This window comes from Brachyhypopomus gauderio, chromosome 10 (genome assembly GCF_052324685.1).
Source record: "Brachyhypopomus gauderio isolate BG-103 chromosome 10, BGAUD_0.2, whole genome shotgun sequence".
Classification (NCBI taxonomy): domain Eukaryota; kingdom Metazoa; phylum Chordata; class Actinopteri; order Gymnotiformes; family Hypopomidae; genus Brachyhypopomus; species Brachyhypopomus gauderio.
The window spans coordinates 8,005,614-8,025,332 of record NC_135220.1 but is presented as its reverse complement, the minus strand read 5'-3'; the positions used below and the strand labels follow the sequence as shown (position 1 = coordinate 8,025,332).

The window sequence follows — 19,719 nt, the reverse complement described above, 5'->3', positions numbered from 1 at the left end:
TTTTTACAAAAACTATGGACAATCAACAGTCAGAGAGTGCCAGTGCTCTTGAACCTCTTACATACACAAAACCAGATTTACTGCAGGCTCTCAGACACAGACTAAAACAGCAAAAACATTCAGTCTACTATTCCATACTTAAATGTGTGAATGTACATTTGAAGTACTTATAAAAAAACTTTATGTTGGACAGTATATGTTTATGTACTATATTTCTTAGGTGTGTTTGTGTGTGTGTGTAGCAGGAAGCAATCACAGGCTGACGGCATAGCTGCTGGCCCTTTACGGGTCAGTGTGTGTAGTAATGACTCACTCATTGATTCCAGCACCATCACACACAGGAAAGCACTGTCAGTATGCATCACAAGCCTGGTCCCCTGTCCCGGGTCCTGTTTCAAAAGACACACCAAGAGACAGCCGTTGCCTAACTCACTTCTCCCGCCCCCTCCCTTTGGAGTTTGACTTGGATGGAGAGTACTGCATATTCTTATTCCAGTGTTTTTATACTGTATGTCTAATTTGATAATATTATACTATATATTATAATGGTTTCCATTGGCTTTTTTGAAGAAAACAAGAACAAGTCTACAAATAAAAAGCCATGGCAATTGTTTTTAGTTTTAGAATTATGAATTCAAATTTGGTTTGTTATTAAATTATTACTGTAGCATGCATTTAGAACAACGATTTTCCCTAAAATACAGCACTGCATGCAGCATACAGCCGACATATAGACACGCGCGCACAAAACCAATTGTCAGTTAGCTAGAATACGAATCCACCAGACAAAGGTCATTTTAACTGAGGAAACATGAACGAATACACACCTTTGTTTTGGTAGCTCGTTTTATTGCGGTGTTATTTCTGACAAGCATTTATTACATTTGCGTCATGGAGCGTTTAATGAAATCAGTCGAATTATATAATTTAGCCCTCTATTAAGCTCACTGGTCGTCCGGTGTACCGTTCCCAGGAGAGTGGCCCACGAACTCATCCCAGCTCTTCCGACATGTCCATACTATCCATTCTTGTTCTTGGTCATCTGAACAGGCAAGTGTGTGTTAGTGACTTCGTATTACAATGGCTGATTTTAAAATGCCAAACAGTCCAGTATTTAAGTAATTTACAACAGCGTAACAAAAATAGCTATAATGATAATGCAACTTATCATATGTTTTATTTTGTCAACATTAGATTCACCATACTTCATATAATACTATGATGTGCATTTAGGGACTATTTTAGTTTCAGTGCACGCAGTTTAAAATGAAAACAATAAACCAGTAGCTTTCAGCCAACGTCCAGCCTCCATGTAGGATACAGTAGGATACAGGATTTTGGTTGCCGGTAGGTCTTAAATTAAACCCCAAAAGGCGAGTTCAGTCTCATTATTCATATGCAGCTCGTGCAATTTACATTTTTTACGTGAAAGATTAAGACAATAATTATGAAAATACGTTCTCAACGACCTACTTGATACAACAATCAATCGCTCCTTTTCTCAGATAGACGCTTCTGTAAGCAAAAACAGTGGATAATGCACTGCATTTTAAATTGTTAAAACTCAAAAGAGTTGCTAATTACGGAGCGAGAGGTAGAGGTTGTACTGGAGCTGAATCGCCGCACGCAGCTGCACGTACTTCAGCGCTCACCCCCGTGAACGTGGCGGACTGGGCCCATTGTTGAGACCAGGTCTTAAGCTCTCCTCTGATTGTCGGTAATTGCACGCGATGGCCCTAAACGGCCTCTCCACTCTCCTCTCGCCACTTCTACCTGGCTCCCGCATGTGGCAATTGAGAATTTTCCAATGTGCGACCGGTCCATTCGGCGACAGCTGCATGCTAACCAAACGTGCATGTCACTTATTCTGTCGTTCCCACCTCCCGTTCATAACAAGGAGGTCATGCTCAAAGGGAACATTTCATCACTATTTTAAACCAATTAATACCTCCGAGCGGTCTCAGCCAATGGTTGGTGGTCAGGGTCGATCTGCAATTATAGTTTCCGCTAGCGCCTATGGTAATGGGACCAAATTCACACATTTTCATATTTGTGTTAAATTGCCCTCTTGAGACTGATCGCTTCCAAACCATTTACCGATCTGCTAAATTCATAGGCTAATACAATTCTATTTTCGAGCACAGGTGGCTCTACGGGTCACGCGCAATCATAAGTAGCTCAGTTTTTTAAATAGATTTTTTTTATTGGCCGCATTTAAGTACTACTTAAATGGCCTGAAAATAGTCACTTTCTGGCATACAGTTTGAATATCAATATTGTTTTCTGGACGTGCTTAAGTAATGTGCCTGTAACATGCGTTAGATTATGACAAAACACGCGTTCAGTAAATGGGGGAATCTTCATATTTGAGCACAAGATGAGAATATTTCTATCTACAACAACACAGCATAGTAGAAAAAAATGTTATTTAAAAAACGTCAAATATATCTGTCTTTGAATTAAGTATGTATGTCATGTATGTCTTAGTGATGCTTCATAAAATAATTTAATGATGGATTTACCAAAATCTCTCTCCCTCGAGCTTGTTAATACACCCATATGGACAAAGGTTACAGGCTTCTTGAAGTACTATGGTCTTACAATGGAAAAATGTAAACAAGGTTTGTTGCTGTGTGTGGAACATAGAACCATACCTAAATACAACTACTGATCACGTCACATGTAATCATGTATGAAAGAGTGAAAAAAAACTGAAGAATGAAAACAGGATGGACACCTCAAAGATGGGTCTAAGCAAAGGCTGTCTTTTAAGGAGTGTGCATTACAGGGCATATCAGAGTCTATGAATGATTCAGTTTTCCACCACTTTCCTGGTGTTGCATCATAAACCATCAGTCTCCACACCAAAGCCCACCAGAGGAACCACTAATGGCACCTTGTTAGAGGTGTTTATCTTAATCCCTAAATATACTTGAAAGGAAAAGTGTTTCCTTCCAAATAGGAGCACACTTGTGTTAATGATTTTGAGATCGCCATGTCCACTGGTTTCTTCCTCTGTGGCACGCGAAGGCTTGACGTTATGGACGAGAGCACTCTGTGGACGCAACCCAGTGATATCTTCACGTGGGGCTATTTTTTTTTTTTACAAGAAATCCCTTCTGTAGATTGGTGGTCGAGGCATCAGTGATGTCTGTTTGACTGGGACCTGCCCTGAATGGTGGGGCCATAGTAAAGGCTGGTCATGATATCAATGGCACTGTGGGGTTTCGATCAATAACACACTGCAGAGGAACAGGAAACGGAACAAAATGTACAGGAACTGTCTGGCCAAAAAACTGAACCGCCAACAACAGACAGGCTCCAAACAGTATTTTAAACAGAAATCAAACTACAAATACTACAAAGAAAATACAGAACTGAAATACTATTCTAACAATAACTTTACACAAGCAAATGGTTACATTTTCTAATGCTAATTTCTGACAGTTTTGATAAAGTTAATAATTGTTTTTTTGAGTATGCAATTATATTTTCAGATTTATGAGAAAATTAGTAATAATTTGTGATGAGGTTTTGCCCTTTTACACCCTACCAAATACAATCATTTGGACAAATGATCAGAGGTCAGATCTCCATGATGCTTTATGAATGGCGACCAGTGTGTAACAGTGAACCCGAGTTTGGTCTGGTCATGGTTTTGACAGGAAAGCATGTTGAAGACAGACATCTCTGTGCAGTTTGCTGTCATGCATGGAGCTCAGTGAAGCTCCTAACCCCTCAGATCTGAGACATTGGCTGGCTTTATCACACCCACTGGGTGTAGTGATGTGATCTTGGCCACAGTCATCCTGACATTACAAAGCCAGAGCATGGAACCAGAGCATTTTTTTCTCTAGCAGCCCCCTTTGGCATGCACAAAAACACTTCTCAATTCAGAGGGATAGAAAAAAATCTTGGGAGAGTCAATAGATGGGTGTGTTTCAGCTGTGGATGGACTGTTCATGCATTAAAACACTTGAAAGCTTCAAAACATAAAAACGTTTGCTTCATTTTGATTTGTTAAATTGCCGTTTTGCTTATTTAGAGACACTGCATTGTCTCTGAGATGACATTAAGCTAAAATCACTGCTGATCAATTAATTAAAGAAGTTAAAAACAGCAAGTAGCTAACACTACCATTTGCAATGCTTGTAATATTATGGTGTTGACATGCAAGCAAAGAAATTTGGCAGTATAGCAGAATAAGGTGTCCCACAGGGTGACCAGAGTCCATGCCTTACATGCAGGTAAGTGCTGTGGCGTAGGGGACGTTGTCTAAAAATCACCTGTGACGTTTTCCCTCCCTGGACAGCTCACGGACATCTGACCCTACTGGGATGGCCTGCTGTGCATGACTCTTGAGGGCTTCCTCCCTCACGCTCCAGTATCTGGCCCAGAGCCGGGGCATTTCCTCGGACCTTCCTGTCCAGCCCACGCTGCTGCTCCCTGCGCTGGCTACCTTTTGTCATCCCTGTTTATTTGACCTTCTCACTATGTCCTACCACCTGCCATCCTCACTCTGTGCCTCTGTCACAACTATAAAGGAGTGTGCCTCTCTTTCTTCTCCCCTTATCGGAAGGTTTCCCCATTGGGAGTCAGGTTGCATTTCAGCACTGAGTCACATTCTCTGCCTCTACTCTAGCCTCCCTCATCCTGGAGGGAAGCCACTGGTAATAAATTCCATCTACACACCTATCTTGACAAATAGCCCTTCACCTCTGAGTGATAAAAATAACAGATTGTTTGTTCCACTGTGCCTTATGATGTGAGGGGCAAGGGCCATTGGTGAGTCAGACAGAAAATGTCTACACTCCATACGTACCTCTCTACAGACGTTTGTGTGTATGGGGGGTGGGGGGATGGGGGTTATTGTATTTATAAAATAAATGACCAAAAAAAATGTCCAAAACTATTATCACTTGCGTCTTAGACAATTTGTCATTATCACTTTGTTTCATTTAAGGTTTCTGTTCTTTGTGGACATAAATGTCTGTGTGATTGCGTTACTGAGCACTAACTGAGCTGTAAGCAGGAAGCTTTTTTTAATATAGTGGCCTTAATATAAATTTTTCCCTCTTCTAATCGTTCTTCTCATCCAAAAATAACCAAGATTTTGATTGCTGCAGCTGCTTCAGACTGATGGTAGTGACTAGTTAGCAATGCAGACAATGTGCACTGCGTAAGGAGAAATGAAATAATTTTTCCAAATCTACATAAAGGGTGACAGCACAATACACAGAAATCAGGTTTGTGTGTAGATTTGAAGCTAAAGTTCAATGCATTTTCTAAATCAGAACAGCTCAGAAACTGTAGGGTCTAGTAACACTCTAGTAGGGTCAGCTCATCAGACACTCACATTGTTCACATTGTTATCCATGTGTCTCTCTGCTAATTTATCAACAACAGAACTACGAAACCTAATGAAGACATGGTTGCTAGGTCCACATCCATGTTCCTCAAGAATCTGCTCAGAAGATGAGTCTCTCTGTTATGGGAACTTTGTGGATGTGAGATCTAAATGCTTTAGGTCAGCCTGTGATGATAGGAGCATGATAATATGTCTCATGTTGCATGTAGACTGGTTCTTAACAAACTACACTTCCCACGTCACAGGAAAACGCAATCAGCCGCCAAGTAGTGACAAATGGAAAGGGAGACCCACCAAAACCCAGACACACACACACATACACCGACATACACACACAAATGCAAGAATGCACATAACTGCAACATAAGAACTGCCACATAAGCTGACAAAACACACACACACACACACACACACACACACAAAACACACAAACAAATGGATGCATACAGACACGCACATATTCAAACAGACATACACATTTGCACGTGTGCACACACTCACACACAAGGACACATGAGTGGATTAACAGGATTGAAGATTCTCTTTTATTGAGGTAGTCTATATAAAGCAGAGAAGTCCAATGCATTCTGTCAGTGTAATTCCAACTTAATGCAATTCTTACTATGCAATTTCCTAAAAGATATGAATTTATTTGGAGCATATGCTGCTTGAATATGCTTCCACACACACATGCGCGCACACACACACACACACACACACACACACACACACACATGCAAGCACATTAAATGCAGCAGTAGTGTATCATATTTATTCCACAAACCTTTCTAATCCATGACATTGTCTGGTGCTGTGCTGATCCAAAATCTTGGCACAAAAAGCAGAATTCCTATCTACAAGGCTGACATACCGAATTCACTTCAAATCAAAAGATCCTGCACTGGGCATTGTATAGGAGCAAAATGTGTTTCACATTTTCCTTTCGGAGACTCAAATGACTGCGGTGGAGAAGCATGTCTGACTGAGAGAAGGGACCCACCAACGAGCCATCACACAATCACAAGGCCTCACTGCCTGATGTCTCATTCTACATGCATTTAAGCTAACCCATTTATGTCACTTCAAAACTTTGTGTTGTCATGTTTTCCAGGTGGCCAGAACAGAAATGAAATGTTTCAGCAGAACTGCTGAGCAGAACATATTCCATCATGTGAGCAAAATGAATGCATTCTTAATGAATGAATTATAAAAAATGTGACAGTAGATGTATGCGGATGTCATGAAAAATGTCAGCCCAGAAACAAACAAAAATTATTTCCTGTTGTATGCACTGCATCATGACCATTCAGACACACAATCTGTCAGAGCATCTGTAACATTCATTCTCTTACCAGCATTTCTAAGAAAATTGCCCTCGTAGTCACTAATGACTCTGGTAATAGGATCGTAGAAGCCGTCTCCGCAGTCATAGCAACCATCAGGAATCACCCGGGGGGGGTTCTCATCAGTCAGCTGGGACTCTCCTAGTAAATGTGTGAGCCATCAACAATATTAAATATATATATAAATATATATAAATTGCATTAAATTCATTTGTCTTAAGCAAACGCTGTCATCAATCAAAGGGTTTACCAATATGTTATGTAATAATATAATGTAATATATCACAATGTAATCACAATATAGTTTACTGTTCAGGAGGAAGGTAGGTTGGTTCTTGGATTACATGTTTAGTAATATAGGAACCATACCTGCAGGTCTCAGTCTGTGGCATCTCTCTGTGTAAAAGCGTCGATCATAACCATCACAGTAGTCCCAGTCTGTTTCCTGGTACTCCAGCCCATCAGAGAAAGTATAGCAGCCCTGGAAGTCATGAACAGAAGTTAGTCCATTTCACACAGTGACACTTTTCTTCCATTACCAATAACTCTTAAACTGTTTCATGTGGAAAGTCAGCACTGATATTGTTCATACTAAATGATAACCAATATATATCTGATTCAGAAGTATTTACATGTTTCAAAGTAAAATGACCTAAACCTAAAAAGCAATGAAACTAAACCCAATCTCCACGTAAAACACTCGTTTATGAGTGAGCTGAATATATTGTTACGTTTGATTTAAAACACAACCCATCACAGTATTTTCTAAGAGGGCCCACAACCAGCGTTGTATAAAGTATTAGAGACCCATACTTGAGTAAAAGTACAAGTACTCTATCAAAAAATTGACTTGAGTAAAGTTGAAGTGTTCAGAAGTATTCAGCATTTTTTGTACTTAAGTATTGCAAGTAGTTTATTCTAAAATGTATTACTCAAGTACTGAAAGTAAAAAGTACAAGTATTGTGTTTTGAATTATGTCACGTTGCGGGGGGGGGCCCTGCCGGTCGCCCCCGTTTACAGCGGCAGCTGTCCTGGTTTGGTCACGTGATGTTCGTCCCTCAGGTGGGCAGGACCCGTGATCCGTCTCACCCGAGGGTCGTTTGTTCGTCTATATATGTCTTGTCTTTGTACCAGTTGACTGCTGGTTATTATTTCCTTCATTTGGAACTATGTCACGGGTTTTTGGTTTGCGCACTTTCAATTAAACCATCCTCTTTCCCTGAGACTTGGCGTGATCGCTTCCTTTTTAGTTGCTCACCCTTCCCGTAACAAATTAAAGAAAGCCGTCAAAGTTTGATTATCAATTGTTTTTATATATCTCTTACAAATCAAAGATGTCAAAGACACTTCGTACACAAAAAACATAACCTATGTCCCGCTACGTCGTAGGTTTGATGCAGAAGTACAAGTTCGCCTTAATTTAGCTGAGAAAACGAGGTGTATTTCGGACGTAAAATCCATCTATCGGATTCTAAGGTTGAGCCTACTGCCCTGCGTTTACCCACAATAAATGCCCTTACCCTATAAAAACACTACACTATAAAAATAGGCACATGATTAGTCAGCATGAAAAGAGACACGGCTTACTGTTGCTAAAAACACAACATCGCCTTTATGACTGCCAGCTAATGTTAAGTGAATACTGCAGCACGTCATGAACATAATTAGGTTAGTTAGCGAAGATATATTCTGCGCGTTATAATTATAACTTTCATTGATGTTTCTTCAAGTTCGAAGGTGAATTTTGAAGGCCAATATTTCACCCTCATTAGGGAGGCAGAGATGGCACTTCATCATATAGGAATTTACTTTCAATCCAGCAAACGCAAACACTGTCTTTAGGTAGGGCCAGGGTGGTCTCCTTCCCAGGCCCGTTGACAGTCTTGCTAGGGCCCGGGACAAGAAAGTTTAATGTGCCCCCCCCCCGGCGCACGTCATTTGAATTTCGTCATTTGACAATCCTTCTGTTAGGTCATATAGTATATAATATAGCCACACATCAAAGCTGTTTCTGACAGCTGACTGTTTATATACTTGACGCGTCGCGAGCGGCGCGAGGGTTCGCGCGAAAATGACGTAATCGCAGTGGCACCGACCGTGTGCGAAGGCCTCGCGCGCTGTCCATTCGCGAGGTCGTGCACCTCTTGACTTTTGTAACTTCGCGCGCGACGCGCTTCAGCGCAATGAACAAAGTCATGTTTGCAGGGTTCATACACCTTTATAATGTGGAATTAAAGCACTTGTACTTCACTTTAAAGGTCCATTTCAATATTTTCCAGCACGTTAAACTTAATTAAGTTAAATATTTATACATATACTCGAAATAATTCGCTTTTTATCACAATATTTAATGGTTATTTTCAAAACGCCCAATCTTAACGTCTTCACGAGAACTGTTCAGTCAGACAGCTATTTGTTGTGAAACGAAGTAGTTACTTTCAAGCATTTTCAAGTACTTTAGCCTAAATTCCAGCACTTTTCAAACCTGGAACACAATGCAACATTAAAATTCGTCAGGTAAATGTTTTCCTTTCTTTTCTGCACTCCAGATTTCTGTATTTACTTTAACTATCCACCACTGTATTTCCCGCTGTTGTGGGGGTACCAGCCGGTTACGGTCGGTGCTGGATCAAACCATTTTCCAGTGGGATGCGGGAGTGTATGCACTTAATGGAAAATATGCAGATAGGTTAAAAAACATATATATTTTAGCCATTGAGTTTATTTTGAGTACAGAATTTTATATTAATGAAAGATTTCAAGATTATTTAAAAATTATAGACTTTAAATAAAAAATAAATTGCTGGGCTCTTTGATGGGCCCCCCTGGCCCTGGGGCCCGGGACAACAGACCCGGTTGTCCCCCCCTGTCGACCGGGCTGCTCCTTCCTCACCCTCACCGCCACGATCTCTCGATGGTGAAGGTGTGGAAGGTGCCAATATATGTACATTAAAACACCAACAAGCTTATTATGCAGCACTTACGCTGCTCTTCTGCTGTTACCAAACACGGTACCATCTCTTTTAATGAGATAAAAAGCGAATTATTTGGAATAATTTCGAGTATATGTGTATTTGTATAAATATGTAAATTAAGCTGAAGGTGCTAGAAAATACTGAAAATTGACCTTAAAAGTGCCCGCACAAAAATCGAGAGGGGCACGACCTCGCCACGCAACCGCGCGCGTAGCCAACGCGCATGGGCGTAGCCACCGCGATTGCGTCATTTTGCCGCGCGGACCCTTGCGGCAGTCACGACGTGTCAAGTGAACCTAGATTACGAAGCTCAAGTGTTCAGTGAAGGCAGCAGCAAAGTAAACGAGACGCGACCAGAGCATGCGCAGTTTTCTCATAAGACAGCCTGATCGCTTGACCCGGTGACAGCGCCAGCTAACATGTTTATAATTGTAACGAGTAACTATACAGCACGTAAAAAATTTATCGGAGTAAAAGTATTAAACTGATGGAAAATATGTAGTGAAAAAAAATGGAAGTAGGAGAAAAAAATTATACTCCAGTAAAGTACAGATACAGCATTTTAGTACTTAAGTACAGTAGTGAAGTAGTTCTACTTCGTTACTATACAACTCTGCCCACAACTACCTGTTTGGATATTCCGTTTTCCCACGTTCCCTCAAATCGGCTTCCATTGGGAAAGTATAGCACTCCTTCTCCATGAAACATCCCGTCCTTCATTTCCCCTTCATATCTGGTCTGGGTGGTAAACGTATACTCTCCTCTGCCTTCCATCCTAGGAGGAACAAAATTGCGTAAATAAATTACCCCTCTTGAAGAAACCAAAGCTTTTTGTACAGCAACAAAACAGTGGATACAATGCGTTGCATAGCATAGGCATTATATACTTGTGCCACTTTTAACTAATAACACTGGAGCAGCTTACATATTTTAAGTACACATATTTTGTCAAAGGGCGTATAAACAAATTATTGATACGAAAATTAATTTTTTTGCGTTACCTCCCGTTTTTGTAAGTGCCAGTATAACCGCTACCTGTAAACTCCATCGCGCCTGACGACAGCGCGTTACCGTTTCCATGGAAACGCGTGAGCGGCAGCGCGTTATGCGGTAACGCGTCTGCCGTACAATTTATCTTACTGAAATTATTGATGCCTGAATTAGCTACCTAGATTCCATATTTCATCTGATGGTTAATGGGGGTAAAATATCAACACTGAATAAGTCTCAAGAACGTTAGTTTTTCTAGCGCCTAAAAATGTCGCCAGAATTTGACAGCGCCACATACTGCGTCATATACAAGCGTCCGAAACGAGCTGCGCATGCGCAGTGGACTGACCTTCTTCAGCGGCCTCGTCCTGCTGTGACGGGGACACCGAAGCCTTTCATAGTGCGGCTCTGAGAGGTTGTTTCTTTCTGTATTTCTGTTGTTGCCAGTCATACGATGCCCGGCGATCTTAATATTCCGACATTGGCTGAATTGAATGTCGAGGAGGTATGTCTAGTAACAAACAGTTACACAACTAACTTGTTACGGGGCATTGTTGGTTAGTTAGCTAGCTAGTTCATCTAGCTAGTGATTTAGGAAACTACTGTCTAGCTTTTACAAATTTGCGTTCATGCAATTTTTTTTCGAATTATCTACTTTTACTAAACTGATTACGTCTTTTAACATGTGGTCCGTCTATATACCGCGAGTAAATGTAGTCTTGTCCCAGATATTGTTGGCATGTATGCTGGCTAGGGTACCATCTAGCCAAGACTCACTGAAAACTGAAACTGGGTCTGTAGTCGTTCTTTAACTTGTTAGCGCGTTATTGTAAACATCTAGTGTAAAATCTGAGTTTTCTTCTGCTTTTTTTCTTAGTGAACCTTTATGTGCTATTTCACAAACGCCACATTAACGTTTGAAGTAGACAGCAATTCGTAGATTACTGCTGTATGCGTAGGTTTACCTGTCACTGTGTCCTCTTGAACAGGTAAGTGTATCATCGGCTGTACTCAAGGCAGCTGCGCACCATTATGGCTCACAGTGTGACAAGCCCAACAAGGAGTTCATGCTGTGCAGATGGGAAGAAAAGGACCCTAGGAAGTGTCTGGACGAAGGGAAGAAAGTCAATGAATGTGCAATTAACTTCTTCAGGTACTCACTCTTCATGTGACACTTAAGCGTACACTCTAAAGCTGTTTGTCTCTGTTAAAGTGCCTTTCATAAGTACAAATGTATGAGGGCAAGCTATTTTAATTTTACATTTTAAATTGTAAGTAGGTCACTAGGGAATTTTAAGTTTTACGGTTAAAATAAGTTTTTGGGAATATTTGCTGTGTGCATACATTAGACTGCTGTGTAGTGAATAGTGATCTTGTGTATCTTGTCCTGTGCATTTATGCACATAGTTTATTAATGGCAGAATAAGACCAACTTTCAAGGTAGAATAAATAGAAAATACATTTACTTCAGTAATTTTAGAAAAAAGTGTATAATAAACACACACACGTACATAAATACATATCTGTATATATCCCCCTTTTGACACATGGGTCATCCCATTGGTCAATTTACAAAGAAGGAAAACATGAACTTTGTCAGACACGGCTGATTTAGGTGACGGCGCCTTACTCCCTCAGTAAGGGAGCACCCCTCCTTTCTCTGTGCAGCCTTTTCATCTGGTGTGGCTATGTGCAGTAATAAATGTACATAATATTTATTACAAAATCCAGAAATCACAATTTTAATAATTTGTGTGTTATAGCTGCAAATATGTTAATATTTGGAACAATAGCCTTTGTTTGCAATTACAGAGGTCAAACGTTTCTTGTAGTTTTTCACCAGGTTTGCACACACTACAGCAGGGAAAGAGGTTGTTCCCCAATATCTCGCAATACATGACCCCGGTCATCCTCTCCTTAATACAATGCAGTTGTCCTGTCCCATGTGCAGAAAAAACACCCCCAAAGCTTGATGCTTCCACCCCCATGTTTCACACTAGGGATGGTGCTTTTGGGATGGAACTCATCATTTTTTGGCCATCAAACACGGCGAGTGGAATTAAGACCAAGAAGTTCTATTTAGGTCTCATCTGATCACAAAAATTTCTCCCATGACCTCTCTGGATCATCCAAATGGTCATGAACAAACTTAAGACGGGCCTGAACGTGTGCTGATTTAAGCAGGGGAACCTTCCGGGCCATGCATGACTTTAAATTATGACATCTTAGTGTATTACCCACAGTATCCTTGGAAACAGTGGTGCCAGCTCTCTTCAGGTCATTGACCAGCTCCTCCCGTGTAGTTCTGGGCTGATTCCTCACCTTTCATAGGATCATTGGTACTCCACAAGGTGAGATCTTGCATGGAGCCCCAGTCCGAGGGAGATTGACAGTCATGTTTAGCTTGTGTCTTTGGACAGCTCTTTGGTCTTTGCCATGTTAGTAGATGGGGTCTTGCTGATTGTGTGAGGTGGACAGGTGTCTTTATGCAGCTAATGACCTCAGATAGGTGCTTTTAATTTAGAATAATAAGTGGAGTGGAGGTGGACTTTTTAGAGGAGGACTAACAGGTCTTTGAGGGCCAGAACTTTTGCTGATTGGTTGCTGATTGGCAGGTGTTCAAATACTTATTTGCAGCAGTAACACACAAATAAATTATTTTTAAAAAATCATTAGATTTTTTGCTACATGGCAAGTTTTGCTACATATATAAACAAGTTGCACTAAATAAGTGCACTAGTCAAATGTAGCAGATCAGAACAATTGTTCTGGACAAAAGACATGATAATAGGGTACCAGATGTGATTTGACTGCTGTCCAAAAGACATGATAATAGGGTACCAGGTGAAGCGTGGAAGCTGCTGTCTTTAGGAGATGTTCTGCAGGAGTGAATAAAAATAAATGTAAAGTGTACCAATTATGGATTTCTCACATATCGAGTGCCTCCCAACGGCATAACAGTGGTTCCTCTTGGGCTATTGACAGCAGAGGGTAACGATGACTCTGGCAAATGGTACAGAGCATTCGATATGCCACAGTGGACCTGATGGTAATGGTACTAACAGGATAACACTCTACCTCATCGTGCAAGGGTGGTGCTCCTGAAACCACTCAAGCATTACAGTGACTTTGGTGTCCTTCCCTTGCCAGCAAACTCGTCCAATTTCAATCCAGTGGAGCACTTTGGGGAATACCTGCATTGCCAGGTTCAATGTGCTGACCCACCACCCCTCAGTCTCAGGCACCTTGGCACTCTGCTACAGTTGGAGAGGTCATGAGTACAACAGCCAGTGTCTAATTTATATAATAAATAAGTATATACACTCACTGACCACTTTATTAGGTATGCCTGTCCATCTGTTCATTAACGTAAATGTCAAATCAGCCCATCACATGGCAGCAACTCAATGCATTAAGGAATGTACATGGCCAAGACAATCTGCTGCAGTTCAAACCGAGCATCAGAATGGGGAAGAAAGGTGATTTTAGTGACTTTGGTTGTTGGTTCCAGGTCTGAGTATTTCAGAAACTGCTAATCTACTGGGATTTTCACACAGAACCATCTCTAGGGTTTACAAACATGACCACATTGTACCCATCTTCTGATGGCTACTTCCAGCAGGATAACATGCCATGTCATAAAGTGCGAATGATCTCAGACTGGTTTCTTTAACACAACAATGAGTTCACTGTACTCTAATGGCCTCCACAGTCACCAGATCTCAGTCCAATAGAGCACCTTTGGGATGTGGTGGAACGGGAGATTCGCATCATGAATGTGCAGCTGACAAATCTGCAGCAACTGCGTGATGCTACCATGTCAATATGGACCAGACTCTCTGAGGAATGTTTACAGTACCTTGTTGAAACTATGTCACAAAGGATTAAGGCAGTTCTGAAGGCAAAAGGGGTCCAACCCGGTACTAGCAAGGTGTACCTAATAAAGTGGCTGTAGTTTTCCTGTCATTGGAGTGTTATGTACCAGTGCCCAGGTACACAACTGTAATTGATTGCCGTGGTCAGTTTGTTGACCTCCTTCCATCCAGCCAACAGAACAATAGAACGGCTGACACAAACTGTGCTTGACAGAAGATCTCTAACTGTAGCCCCAGCTGGACAGATTCTTGTTTGGTGAGCCACACTCAGCTCAGTAGTGATATAGGCAACACCAGCACTGCTGGTTCCTGACCAGCTAGAACGGTCAGTGAGGGCCTTGTGTCAGAGACTGAGCAGTGGTAAATGGGTCTGAAGAGTTGAGCTTGTGGCAAAGTGCATATTGCATGTCAGCTGTGACACATTGTTTTTTATATAATTACACATTCTGTAATTAAGATATGGCATGCATGTATAGAATAGGTTTAAATAATGCACCCGCTGAACGTGAGTGCATGCCAGGACTGCTGAATCAGAATGCACAAATGTCAGACACAAGGATCCAAGGAATGCAGGTTCCTTTTCTTTAACATTGTGTGTGTGTGTGTGTGTGTGTGTGTGTGTGTGTGTGTGTGTGTGTGTGTGTGTGTGTGTGTGCGCGCGTGAGCGTTCGTTCGTGCAATTAGCAGCCACAACATTAAACCCACTACTGACAGGTGAAGTGAATAACGTTCATTACCTTGTTCAAATGGCACCTGCATCGGAAATGGACCATGGAGCACTACACACTAACCCTAACCAGAATACACTACACACCCTAACCAGGATGAACTATGATAGGATGGCATGCCAGCATGACGCTCTGGCATGTGGGCATGTACCACCTTCATACACGATGCTGCACACCAAGTACATGTATTTGGGTCAAATGCATTACCTAATGGCAGTTGTCTCTTTTAGCAGGCTAATGCACCCCTTCAAAAACTGTTCAGGAACGGTCTGAGGAAAATGATGGAGTTCAAGGTGTTGACTTTGCCTCCAAATTTCCCAGAAGTCAGTCTGATTGAGCATTTGTGAGATGTGCTTGGAAATGAAGTCCACCTTGCATGACTTAAAAGTTAACAGCTGCTGATGTCTTGTTGATGCATATACCAAGACACTGTTAGAGGTCTTGGGGAGTCTATTCCACGATGAGTCAGAGCTGTTCTGCTGGCTCAAAGGGAATATGCACAGTACTGAGCTGGTGCTTTAATGCTGATCGCTGTATTAATGAATTACAGGTCAAACAGCGATGCTATAATAAATGTAATCATTTACACTCCCCATCAAAGTTAATGATTAAACAAAATTTCTGAAGATAAAATGTGCCTAGATAGCCCATATTTCCATATAGCCCAGTTGCCAGTGTGACATTATCATGATGCATGACTAAATCCCGTAATTATGTGTTGACCCTTCAGTGTCTGGTTGCTCTGCATACATCCTGAGTTGACCATGGAGATCTGCCCCCTGGCTGAGTCTGTGTAGGAAGTGGTCTGCTTCGTTTCAGTCTGGGTAATGACGGGCATTTGGCTCTAATAACACGGTGACGCCTCTGTGCTGTGACTGGGGTCTGTCATTAAAACAGAAAACAGCTTTTGCTGGACGTCCACAAATCTCTTAACCGCTTGCCTAGGATGGTGGAATAAACTATTTTGTCTGCTGCGTAAACATGGAAGGAGCAGGGAGCTGGAGAACTGGCGTACAGGGCAGAGGGCCTTCAAGACGCTAAAGAATCAGCCTTATGAAAACAATTCAAAAGATGCATATCAATACCGGAACCAGAAGGGAATTGCTAGTTACTGCTTAGTTCCATAATTAATATTAGCAAGTTATACTTGTTGCATTGGAGAGAAAAAAAAAACAACCTTTATTTAAATTTTACTATTCTGTAGTGATTGACTATGAATTCTGCATCTCCTATGATGTCCATGATGGGCATTATTGGAACCCATGATAGCCACGGCCGTTAATGATAAAACAGTTGGAAATAATGATCATTTATTCAAATAATCTCAATTATTAGTACTTATTTAACATTTCCTCACACATCCACATGTTGCCAGCAGATAGTGCTTTTACCAACAGTTCTTCTGCAGGCAGATTAAGGCGAACTGTGCTGAGGCCTTCACCGAGTACTGGACGTGTCTGGACTACTCCAACCTGATTGAGCTTCGGCGCTGCCGTCCGCAGCAGAAGGTGTTTGATGACTGTGTGCTGGAGAAACTTGGCTGGGAGAGACCCCAACTGGGGGACCTGTCCAAGGTGAGACGCCACTCTAATGTGACCACGGCACCCTCTGCTCATGCTCCTGGCATAGTGGGTGAAGTGTGTTCATATCTTATTGCTGAAGGGTTGGCCACATCCTGATTAGAGTTTTCCTGGGGTCCATGTTGTAAGCAGAAAACCACATCAGTTGCTGTAATTTAGTCGGCTTTCTTCAGACCTTCAGTGTCTTCTCTCTTAGGTGACCAAGGTTACTACCTCTCGGTCCTTGCCGGAGAACCCCTACCACGCCAGACCCAAGCCACCACCCAACCCCGTCACTACTGATGCTCCACTGGAGCCCTCCAAACATGGAAGCCGCTTGTTTTTCTGGAACTGGTGAAGAGGGATTCCTCGGTGTTCCCTTCAACGCCCTCTACACCAGCCACTTCCTCCCCCTCAGACATTTCCAGATCTCAGTGCACAGTTGTACACAGTTCACCAGCCACAGTGTGGCTTACAACAACAAAGCTTACTGATGTGTTAATTAAATGGATTTAACTTAATCTGCCTTGATTTTTGTTCTGTCTTTTCATCCTCTGATCTTTCCAGCACCTGTTATAAGTATTGCAGGAGATTAATTTGTAGGGAACCAATTAATTGATAAGGCTTGTATGTTCATTTATTGAATTCTTATTGGTGAATGTTGTTAAATATAAATATATGGGGTGCTGATTGATAACTATATCCCAAAAAAGCTTTTAATTATTTGAAATAGTATTTCAGAGTTTGCTGTGTTAACATGCAAACTGCTCATCTTTTACAGGGATTTTCCATCTGTTTTCAGCCAGTACTTAACTGGAAAGCTCAATATATGCCTGGTTTGTTAGTGGTGCATAGACTCTGAAATAATAGTTAAAATAACTAATCACATGGAAACATGAAGCAATCAAAAAACAAAAGCATGAAACAGGACATGGCTAGAATGCTTGTTGAGCTGATTGGTGCTCTTTAAGAGTGATAAATCTCTTGGGGAAATAAGGGTAATGGGGTGATACCCAGAACTTGGTTTGAGGGTACAAACATGCTGAGGGTGACCCACAGGCCCCTTGGCTCCCATGGTTTGCTGTAAATGGCTGCTTTCACATGCTTTGCAATTGCCCCCCTTCTCTAACCTCAGTTCATTGTTAAGATTGCATTTTTTTAATAGAGGCCTGGTCTGCTGGCTGGTCTTCACCTTCTGACAACACAGCGGTGACATGGTGTGTGTGTGTGTGTGTGTGTGTGTCCGTGTGTGTGTGTGTGTGTGTGTGTGTAAAATCCAGACTGAGACTGGGTAGTGTCAAGGACCTCGGGGGTGAGGGTTCAGTACCTTCGGGCTGAGGCCAATTTCCTTCGGTGCTCCCCTTTCACTTCCTGTTTTGAGGTCTGCCACCGGAGGCTCTGTGCAACACAACTCCAGTTCAAAGAGCCATTGCAGTAGAACAGACCTGCCCTGCGCTCCTGTTCAGCTGCACCACTGCAGACCACCTTGGGCCACCGCACTGCCACAGGCCACAGCACTGCCCAGTATAAATAAAACTGATGGGCTGAGCTCAAAGCTCTGTTTTCCAGCATGTTTGATTAATAGATAGAATACCTAGCACTTTTTGGCTAGGTTTTAAACATAGATTGAGCTTTGTCTTGGATTAAATTTTACTGTTAATAAGTAATCTTTTTTTACGAGGTAAGCTGAGCTCTAGAATCATTACATGCCAGTCTGCATTTTTTATTCCACTGTGTGCGCAAAAGGGAACCCTTAACTTACTTTTCAAAACATTTGTTGGACAAGTGTGGTGACTGCTAGATGTCGGATGAATGACAACCTTAGGTTAGACAGTAGAAACAGACTATCAAAAACATGGGCAAATGCTTCATTGTTCCATTGTACAATGAAAACCCATTAAACAACTACCTACATAATTAATGTACGACAATCCATACTGATATTTTATTGCAGAACTTATGTCGCATACATTGTGACATGATTTTCTGTGAACTATTTGCTCTGATCCCTTCTCTTGTTCATACATAAAACTTCCTGTGAAACAGTTGTTTTTGACCCTGGCCAATATATCTTAAAAATCCCCCTTGAATCCCCAAGGTGTGGTCCAGTCCGGCGGCTTGTGCAGGAAGCTGCTGACAGTGCAGGCTGTGACCTCGTCCACACCACTGCAGTGCATGGGGGAGGTCTGCAGGCAGTGGGCAGGGCCGGGGGCTCGTGGCAGTCCAGGTTCAGACCCTAACACCGGAAAGTGGGGTCAGCGTCGGCTGACACAGCCCCGGCACAGGAAGCTCACTCTGGCAGCGGAAAGAAATACAATACAGGAGTTTGATAAAGCAACAGCCCGCCTGGGACTTCACTGTGATAGAACATTCAAACAAACCAGCTCATTCGTAGCACTATAGTGTCAATATTCTTATTGTTTAGCTCCCACTTTGACAGGTTAAAAATAAACATTTAAAGTATGATAGGAACAAACAGACTCTCCTGTGGTCATGGGGACAGATTGCCGCATGCCCAGGGCCTGCTCCAACCTCTCCATCTTCCCTGTGGTCCACTAAACCCACTCCATGCTGTACAACGTGTGGAAGTGTAGATCTTCATATGAATAACATTCAACTGTTAATTGGTAAGACTTACACGGTTCGGTTTCTTGAAGGTTAAGGTTAGCTAGCTACCAGTTGTACCAGCTGTTCTGTTTGTTAATGCAGAAAGCAAGGCATAGTCTGTAAGTGTTTACTTTAGGTTTCCCCCCTGATCCGTGGCGCTGAGAGCTGCTTTCATGTTTCCTTTTAAAATGTCCACTCAGAGTAGCTTTGAACTCGCATGCAGGTCGAACTCACATGCACAGCCTGCCGCAGCCTGTAGACACAACTCTCCAG

General features: G+C 42.0%; 2 protein-coding genes across 4 annotated transcripts; one reads left to right on the top strand and one right to left on the bottom strand.

Moving 5' to 3' along the window:
- Window positions 1-4: 4 nt before the first annotated feature.
- Window positions 5-10,970, bottom strand: morn5 (MORN repeat containing 5). Of its 3 annotated transcripts, none has more exons than XM_077019158.1 (5): window positions 10,689-10,970; window positions 10,315-10,462; window positions 7,081-7,192; window positions 6,721-6,852; window positions 5-389 (listed from the first exon to the last, which is right to left on the bottom strand). In XM_077019158.1, the coding sequence occupies exons 1-5, from the start codon at window positions 10,733-10,735 to the stop codon at window positions 352-354; spliced, it is 477 nt and encodes a 158-aa protein (XP_076875273.1). In that variant the 5' UTR covers window positions 10,736-10,970; the 3' UTR covers window positions 5-351. The 3 variants fall into 3 exon arrangements, with proteins under 3 accessions (XP_076875273.1, XP_076875274.1, XP_076875272.1); XM_077019159.1 differs by lacking the exon at window positions 5-389 and adding an exon at window positions 718-1,042 and having other exon boundaries at window positions 10,689-10,766; XM_077019157.1 differs by lacking the exon at window positions 5-389 and adding an exon at window positions 813-1,042 and having other exon boundaries at window positions 10,723-10,969.
- Window positions 10,971-11,011: 41 nt separating this feature from the next.
- ndufa8 (NADH:ubiquinone oxidoreductase subunit A8) lies at window positions 11,012-17,360 on the top strand. The gene is made up of 4 exons (XM_077019156.1): window positions 11,012-11,182; window positions 11,667-11,830; window positions 16,689-16,854; window positions 17,057-17,360. The coding sequence occupies exons 1-4, from the start codon at window positions 11,132-11,134 to the stop codon at window positions 17,195-17,197; spliced, it is 522 nt and encodes a 173-aa protein (XP_076875271.1). The 5' UTR covers window positions 11,012-11,131; the 3' UTR covers window positions 17,198-17,360.
- Window positions 17,361-19,719: the final 2,359 nt, after the last annotated feature.

What these genes read in the sequence shown, in the direction of transcription:
- morn5 (XM_077019159.1), bottom strand. Translation starts at nt 10,735, where the DNA reads ATGGAGTTTACAGGTAGCGGTTATACTGGCACTTACAAAAACGGGAG. An exon ending in AAAACGGAATATCCAAACAG is followed by an intron (nt 7,193 to 10,314) that starts GTAGTTGTGGGC and finishes CATGACTTCCAG; the next exon opens with GGCTGCTATACTTTCTCTGA. An exon ending in CCACAGACTGAGACCTGCAG is followed by an intron (nt 6,853 to 7,080) that starts GTATGGTTCCTA and finishes CACATTTACTAG; the next exon opens with GAGAGTCCCAGCTGACTGAT.
- ndufa8 (XM_077019156.1), top strand. Translation starts at nt 11,132, where the DNA reads ATGCCCGGCGATCTTAATATTCCGACATTGGCTGAATTGAATGTCGAG. An exon ending in CTGAATTGAATGTCGAGGAG is followed by an intron (nt 11,183 to 11,666) that starts GTATGTCTAGTA and finishes CCTCTTGAACAG; the next exon opens with GTAAGTGTATCATCGGCTGT. An exon ending in AACTGGGGGACCTGTCCAAG is followed by an intron (nt 16,855 to 17,056) that starts GTGAGACGCCAC and finishes CTTCTCTCTTAG; the next exon opens with GTGACCAAGGTTACTACCTC.